Source organism: Macrotis lagotis, chromosome 1, assembly GCF_037893015.1.
Source record: "Macrotis lagotis isolate mMagLag1 chromosome 1, bilby.v1.9.chrom.fasta, whole genome shotgun sequence".
NCBI classification, from domain to species: domain Eukaryota; kingdom Metazoa; phylum Chordata; class Mammalia; order Peramelemorphia; family Peramelidae; genus Macrotis; species Macrotis lagotis.
In genome coordinates, this window is record NC_133658.1 from 455,576,395 (window position 1) to 455,584,922 (window position 8,528).

General features: G+C 44.6%; 1 protein-coding gene across 1 annotated transcript; it reads left to right on the forward strand.

Moving 5' to 3' along the window:
• The first annotated feature begins 6,957 nt into the window (after positions 1-6,957).
• On the forward strand, positions 6,958-8,286 carry NEUROG1 (neurogenin 1). Its single transcript, XM_074209745.1, has 2 exons — positions 6,958-7,033; positions 7,249-8,286. The coding sequence occupies exons 1-2, from the start codon at positions 6,958-6,960 to the stop codon at positions 8,187-8,189; spliced, it is 1,017 nt and encodes a 338-aa protein (XP_074065846.1). The 3' UTR covers positions 8,190-8,286.
• The last annotated feature ends 242 nt before the right edge of the window (positions 8,287-8,528 follow it).

The following is an 8,528-nucleotide window of genomic DNA, read 5'->3' on the forward strand; positions in this document are numbered from 1 at the left end:
ATACGCTTAAGATCTTTCTATCAACTAGGATCATGTATGGAAGTAGCACATCTGTCATCCCCATACACATTGTACCCCATACCCAAGCAGAGCTCTGGGCACATACTAGATATTTAATAAATACAAGTTTATGAATCTCATCAATTAAAAATAATCTCCCTGCCTTTGAGGGAAATTATTTTTTATGGATCAGAATATAAACTGTGCTTGTTAAGAGTTACATGTGTACATCTGATTTGCCTAATAGACATGATAAATACATACCAAAGAAAATGCAATAGAGTAGAATATTCAAGTAGAAATATGCTAGGTAGAATACGTACATGACCAGCACTCTATGATTCAGGGTGAGGGGCTGAGGGCCTACACGGATTTGTGTAAAGCATGGATAATTTGCCATTTTCCTTGCTCTGTTTCTGAAAGACACCCTCTGTCTCCACCCTCCTGCCTCATTTTTTTGTCCTTTTTTCTCCCCCCTGCCACAACTGTCATGGATTATCAGTAAAGAAAATAGAGAGTTGCTTCTACTTTCCATACTCCTAGCCCCACTCTCTGTTTCTTATCTCTAAAACTGAAATGCATACTTATATGAATATTCAGTGAAATGAAACATGTAGGAGTATAATTATGTAAATAACATATTGTCCTCATTTTTGGTTCCTATGGGCCAGACTCTTTCTGTCTTTGCCTTTCTTCTCTGAGTATTATTATTTTTTGCTTCCATGTCAATAGAAATGAAATCAAATACATCTCCAACTTTGTAGTCTTAAAACACCTTTAGAGAGAGGCATCTTATGCCTCTCTCTAAAACAAAGTGAAATTCACCAACTTGAGCATGTAAATTATCTAGGAAGAACGAAAATGGAATAATTATCATCTGGTTATTGTGACTATGATTTCTTTCATTATTAAACATTTAACATTTCTAACCTTCCTCCAGCCAAATAATAACATTTGTATACTAATGTCACACTGATGATGTTCAACTTGGACTACTAACCATATGCATAAAAGATTCTTTTGGAGAGATACTCTGTTACTCTTGGAATTAATGCTATATATATATATCTGTACATGTAAATATACATAGATTTTTTAAAACTCTCTCTATATATACTTTGGTAGCTGGGTGGTACAGTGGATAGAGCACTAGAATTAGAATCAAAAGTTCAAATCCAGTCTCAGACACTTACTAGCTTGTGATCCTAAGCAAATCACTTAACCCTATTTGCCTCAGTTTCCTCATCTATAAAATGAAATGGAGAAGAAAATGGCAGTATCTTTGCCAAGAAAACCCCAAATGGGATTATGAAGAGTAGCACATGTCTACAATTCAAAAGGGGTGTTTGTGTGTGTGTGTGTGTGTGTGTGTGTGTGTGTGTAAAATATTTAGTAAAAATTAGTTTCAATTTTAAATTTGCATTTTGTGTAATGTATTTTAATATACTTTGAGATCCCTTTTAGAGCACTAGGATAGGAAGCCAACTATAAAGAAAAAGCAATGTATTTTGACTTAAAAAAAAAAACCAAACCTGTTTTCTTGGGAAGCTAGGTGGTGCAGTGAGTACTACTAGACCTAGAATCAGAAAAACTAGACTTCCTAGCTGTGTGACCTTGAGCAAGTCACTTTACTCTTGCTTCCGAATTTCTAAAACAGGGAAAAAAGAGCCCCTACCTCTAAGAGTTGTTTTGAGGATCAAATGAGATAATAATTGTCAAGCATTTAGCACAATGCTTATCCCATCAAAAGTACTACATGTTAGTTATTAGTAAGTATTATAAACAAAATATTTGACTGACAAACCCATTGAGTCAAAATCTGTCTCTCTGAAACTTCTACCCTAAGAGTCCTTCTACCCCTAATAGAGTCTTCAAATAACTGTAAAACTAACATTCTCATTCTCCAACATCCCCAAACTTTCTTAACATATCCTCCTATGGAATGACATTGATGCCAGTCACCATCCTAATCACTCTCCTCTGGACATTCTCTAGCCCTTGACTATCACAAAGGTGGCACTGAGAAGTGAACACAATATAGAAAAATGTGGACTGTCCCTTCCATAATACTGGTCTAGACACCTCCAAATAGAAGCTTTCTTGATTTCAAGGTCATAATATTCTCAAACACTGAGCTTAATATTTACCAATACCACCAGATCTTTTTCATATACCTATCTAGTCGTGACTAACAATTTACATTTAGGTAATAAAGCAATAATTCACATTTCTATAGTACTTACAGATTTAGAGGACATTTTCCCTCACAACCTTGAGATTTAAACTCTTAAATTCTGAATACCTTTTACAAAGATTAAGTGACATAGTGTATGTGAAAGTACCCTGCACTTTTTTAAAAATTGTACTTAAATAGGTATTATTTGTCATATCTATTTTTATAAGGAAATCATAACTTTGTAACCCATTTTGTAATGTCATTCATCCAAAGCAAAGCACAGGACAAAGCATTCCCAGAATCAAGAGACCACCCAGGTCTGTCACTTTCTTTTTATGTGTCCTTGGCCAAATCTTTCATCCTCATTAACTTCCTAAGTAGTCTCTGCCTCCTCTCCTCTTCCTTTTCCAATTCACCAATCATATAGATAGGTAGTACACTTCATTGAATGCTGACTCTGGAGTAGGAAGACCTGAGGTATAATTTGACCTCAGACATTACCAGGCAGATGATCGCTGGGGAAGTCATTTAACCAGATAGCCTCACATCCAGAACCATCTTCAGCTCTATAGCTGGCCACCAGACTCAGATGGCTCTGGAAGAGAAAGTGAGTCTGGTGATTTAGCATAGTACTCCATCACTCATATTCAATTCACTTACTTGTCATGGCATCAACTCCCTGATGTCTTGGTCTTCTTCGAGAATGAAGGACAAACAACAGCAGCGACCAAAATGACAATAGTGGGAAATCAGTTTTGTGAAGAGCTTGATCCAAATTCTCTCCTTGAATCCTCAGGGCAACATTGTGAATTGAATATATTATTTTATATTATATTATATTTATATATATATATATTTCAAAGGGCATTCTTTCTGATGGTTCCTTTGCTCTGCTTGACTCTCCTCATTGTCCTATACTTATTTATGTATTCTATGCCTCCATAAGAAAAAATAAGTTTCTTGAAGGCAAGGGAACTTGGTTTTGTTTTGTTTTGGGGTCTCTGGTACCTGGAACAGTGCCATGTATACAGTAAGTATTGATAAAGGATTGCTGAATTGAATTGTTGAATGTGAAAAAAGTGTGAATGTTGGGACTATTTCTCTTTGGAAAAGAAAAGACTTAGCAGGGTCAAACATGGAAAAGGCAACAATATATTAAAAGGTTTAGACTTATTCTCTATGGTCTCAGAGGGAAAGAACTAAGAGAAAAATAAACTGGGCCTGAGTGAGGGGAAGAAGTTAGAGAGGGTCATATTTTAGGTAAATACGCAAAAGCAAAAACAAAAACCCATTTCCTCATCTGTAAGGCCCTACCAGGTCTTAGAAAGGATCAAATGAAAGTGGGGGGAATGAAAATAACTAAAATGTGATTCCAAAGTAATAAGTTATATACTTATTCATTCACCCATGGTTAGATGTGGCTCAGAAATAATGTTACCTGAGTGAATGTTCAGTGTAGTTTCCAGAAAACAGAAGTCTTCAGCATCAAATCTAATACCACAAAAATCAACTTAATTTTCATGAAAACCTGTAGATAAAAAGAATGTGGAAAATTACCTACTTGTGTGCTCCTACAGATGACCCATCTGAACCATGGAGTGAGACCTGTAGCTAAAGCAAATCTATCCAGGAACCACTCAAATTGTTAATACCCTAAAATAAATTTCCAGGGTTAATAATTTGGTACCTTTCCAACAGATATGATAAGCACTAACAGAAGATGAATGAATTCTCTCCAAACTAATTCCTCCTTTATAAAAGACTTTTTCTTTCCCAATCAAACTAAAGATGTTCACCTGTCCTGAAACTATATTTTTAGATAGAATTAGAATAGGAAGAGAGCCCTTTACAGGACCCCATTCTAGGACCAAGACTATAGTAAGATAAATTCATGTGTAGTGCAATGTATTCTCATTTTGGAAGAGAGAAAATGGACAGACTTGGCAATGGAATCAGAGGTCTTGAGTTCGGCACTTACCACCTGTTACTTTTGGAAAACCCATTTATTTTCTTTAAAACACTGTATACTCATTTGTAAAATGAGAGAAGTCATATCATATGACCTCTGAGGTCCCCCCAGATCTATGCTCCCAAAGAGGTGAGAGACAAGATTTAAAGGAGGAAATTAAACAATTCATCCATAATAGCCAATTTACTATTCCTAACACACAATACTCCATCTCCTATTTCTATTATGCCATTGCTTTGCCTATTGCCAATGCTTGGATTTTTCTTTCCTTTCACTTCTGACTTTCTGAATTCCTGACTTTCCTTAAGACTCAGCTCAAACACTACCTCCTTCAGGAGGGTTTTTCTGGTTCCCCTCTGCTGCTAATGTCATCCCCTCTAAAGTTATCTTCCATCTATTCTATGGTTCTCTCCTATTTTCTCATTCATCCATCATTAGAATGTAAGCACTTAGAAAACAATTTTTTTTAAATCCCTTTGGCTTAGCACAGTATCTGACAGAAATTAAATACTTACTAAGTGGTTTTTGATTGATTGACATGCAAGACAGAAAATAGGGGTTTGTATAAGAGAGAGCACGGGAACATATTTGAACACTTTAGAGCTCAAGATCATTAATATTTAGAAAAATCATAAAGTGTAGGTCTCAAAATACACAAAATGAATGTAGACATATGTAGCAAGCAATCATTTTGAAAATAAGAAACTATTTCCTTTCAATGACAGTAATGTAAAAAATAAAATAAAATAAAATAAAAAATGAAAGGAGTGGCTAGGTGGCGCAGTGGATAAAGCACCAGCCCTTGAGTCAGGAGTACCTGGGTTCAAATCTGGTCTCAAGACACTTAATAATTACCTAGCTGTGTGGCCTCGGACAAGCCACTTAACCCCATTTGCCTTGTAAAAACCTAAAGAATAAAATAAAATAAAAAATGACAGTAACGTCAAAATGTGCTTTGAAAAACTTGGATTCATGTACATCCTTTACTAACCTAAGACCTATCTTAAATGGAGGGGGAAGGTGATGTACCTAGACAAAACATTCTTTAAAACTAGGAATGCTAAGAAACGCATCTGAAATACTTGACTTCTTAGCCTTTGGGGGGCAAAAGGAAACTGGGGCTAAGACAAATAAAACTACTAATAAAATTAGTCGAAAGTGCCAAGATTTTAAGATTTTCAGCCTACTCCTACTATCCCTTTTCCCCACCTATTCAGGAACAACAGAGATCAAGCCAAACACACTTTAGAAGTATTCAGTGGCTATATCAAAATGGATTTTATTTTAGTTTATTTTTTTTGCAAGGCTTGCCCAAGGCCACACAGCTAGGTCATTAAGTGTCTGAGGCCTGATTTGAACTCAGGTACTCCTGACTCCAGGCCAGTGGTCTATCTAACTGTGCCATCTAGCTTTCCCAAAATTGGATTCTTAATCTTCCTTCAGCTTACTTTTCAAATGCAGGTTGAGACTTCAGGTTCCTAAAGTTTTTCAGGGAATAGAAAAGCACCCTTTGACTGGGTAAGGTAAAGTCCTATTGTCCAGTGTTTCAAAAAATATAGTTTTGGGGATGTAATTAACTGTCAGTTATCTGCACTAGTAAAAAAAAAAAAAAAGGCCACCCATTTCAACTGATCAGTGAATGATCCAAAAATCATTTATAATTGGCTATGGGGTTAATGGGGGGGAGGAGAAATTGGCAATAGATTTCCTTTGTTAATTGTTTGGCTCTCGATATTACTAAAATTCGTTTCCATTTCCCTGAGTGCACGACAGCTGATGGGTTGGAGTTGGGAAGTAAAGTACAAGGACTCCTTTGAGAGGGAAGGCAACAGGGAATTAAACATTTGTTGTTCATAATCCAAAGTGACCAAAACCACATAGGCAATTAATTGGGAAATTATTCATCTTCAAGCTTAATTGTGTTTTGCATTGATGAGCGTAAGGTCTCTATGTTATTCTCCCTCCATTCTATAGCCCTGGACCCCTCACCCAAGTTGAAAAATGGGGAAATTACATCCTAAAACATGAGAGAAGTCTGACTTCTGAGAGAGAATGTTTAGACAAGTAATCCCTAGTGTATTTGTGGGCAGTTAAAACCCAGAGTAATAAAGTTATCAAAATCACCACTTTGGGCCTGACAGAAAAAGGCGGAGAGGGAAACATATATATTTTCTGCCAATGCCCTAAAAAACGTTGCATCAGAGACCATCGAGATGGGAACGGTGTCCCTGGGGGCTTAATCTCTTCAGGCAAGGCTCCGAGAGCCTGTGAAATGGCTCTTTTAAGTTATTGTGCATCATTCCCAGTCATTCCTCTCACAACTCTGTCTCACGATATGTTAGGCCCCGGAGTCGGGCGCGAGTGCCCAGGGGCCCGGGCAGGATTCTCACACCTAAGAGAAAGATGAAAAGGCAGTTTAGCAGAGAATGCAAGTGCTCGCTTCTCTTCTCACACCGCCGGCAGGAAGGTGCTCTTTGGTTTTGTTCGGTTTGGGTTTTCTTTCTTAGGGGGTGATGTGGGAAGGGCGAGGCGGGGAGAACGCTTGGTCGTGCCCAAGTCCTGGGGCGCTGGGATTCGCCCGCGGCGCCCCCGGTCCCTGGGCGCCTGGCCCCGGCGGGGGGCCCCCGGGGACAAGGCGCCGCGGAGAAGGGCGGCAGGGGGGCTTCTCCGAGCCAGCCCAGCGTCCGTCCGGGAACCTCCCAGTCTGGCGAGCTTGCCCCAGCGCCCCGGAACGCCGGGGCTGCGAGGGCAGGGCTGGGCTCGCGTTCACCCCGAAGCCTAAGCTCGCAACCCTTCCCCGCCCCGTGTACTAATGAAGCTCCAACAGGGTTTAGCCCGGAGAGAGCTCACGTGGCCGGGCGGCCGCTCTGCCCCGCGATTGGCCCGCAGTAATTATAGGCACACTCCGGGGCCGGAGGGGGAGGGGAGGGGGACTCGACCCCCGCCTGCATACATTATGTAAATTGGCCGGGGTGCAGCACGGGGCCGACCTGCTGCCTCTCTCCATTCACTCCCGGGCGGGCGTGGGGGGGGGGGGGGGGCGAAGGGAGGGTGGGAGAGCCGGAGGGGCTGGGGGCACCTATTGTTTTTGAGGGTATATAAGGGGTCCTGAGGCCGGTCGTGTGCCACACTCTGCGCTCACACGAGCTGATCAGGGGCGACATCGAAGCGGAGACAAGGCGGTCGCGTGGCCCCTCTCCGGCGGCCCCGCGCCCCGGTTTCCTCCCGTCTAGGCAGCTGCGCTTGGGGGAGGGGTCGGGCCGGGTCTCCCCGCTCCAGAGGACGTGGGCCCCGAGGAGTGCGCGCCGGGCCCGGCCGCTCCCCTTGGCGGGCTCTGTCACCCAGCCGCTCCTCCCCGCGGGCATGGCCTCGCCGGCGGACGGCAGCCTCTCCGGCCCGGAGCGCGGCGGCGGCGCGGCCCGCTTCCCCACGGCCGAGCAGGAGCGCGCGCGGGCCGCCGAGCCGCGCCGCCCCGAGGAGCGGAGGGAGGCGGGGGCGGAGGACAAGGAGCGCCGGCGGCGGCGCGGCCGCGGCCGGGCGCGCAGCGAGGCGCTGCTGCACACCCTCCGCAAGAGCCGGCGCGTCAAGGCCAACGACCGCGAGCGCAACCGCATGCACAACCTGAACGCGGCCCTGGACGAGCTGCGCGGCGTGCTGCCCACCTTCCCGGACGACACCAAGCTCACCAAGATCGAGACCCTGCGCTTCGCCTACAACTACATCTGGGCCCTCGCCGAGACGCTGCGCCTGGCCGACCAGTGCCTGCCGGCGCCCCCCAAGGAGCTGCTGCTGCCCGCTTACCTGCACCCCGCCGACTCCCCCAGCTCGGCCAGCGACGGGGAATCGTGGGTGTCCAGCGCCTCCCCGGCCGCAGCCTCCTCCTCCTCCCCACCCTCCTCCTGCTGCTCCGCATCCCCTCTCTCCAACCCCAGCAGCCCCGCGGCCTCCGAGGACTTTGGCTACGGCCCCCCTGACCCCCTCTTCTTCCCCGGCCTCCCCAAAGACTTGGTCCACGGCGCGCCCTGTTTCGTGCCCTACCGCTAACGGGGCCTGTGGGGCGCCCACACACCCAGAGCTCTTTCTGACACACGCGATCGCGTCCCCAGTGACCTCGGGGAGCTCCTCGGAGCTCTAAAGGGGAGGAAGGGTGGAGGAGCAGGTATGGGTGTAGGTGGGTGGGTGGGTTGCGGATGCATCTGAAAGATTGGGTCTGGGCCATCCCGGGAGAAGCTCGGGCTGGGGCGCGCCCCCGGGGCTCTAAGTCGCCTCGCCCCCCCTCCAACCCCTTCACGTCGCATCCTTCCCTTTTGCACTTTGTGAACTTCCCCAAGACTCCCTTCTTTGTGGCGCCGCTGTGCTGAGCCCCCGCTGCCGGGGGAGTTA

Coding starts and splice junctions, on each gene's coding strand:
- NEUROG1 (XM_074209745.1), top strand. CDS start 6,958: ATGAAGCTCCAACAGGGTTTAGCCCGGAGAGAGCTCACGTGGCCGGGC. Junction 7,034..7,248: donor TGCCCCGCGATTGGCCCGCA/GTAATTATAGGC, acceptor AGGGTATATAAG/GGGTCCTGAGGCCGGTCGTG.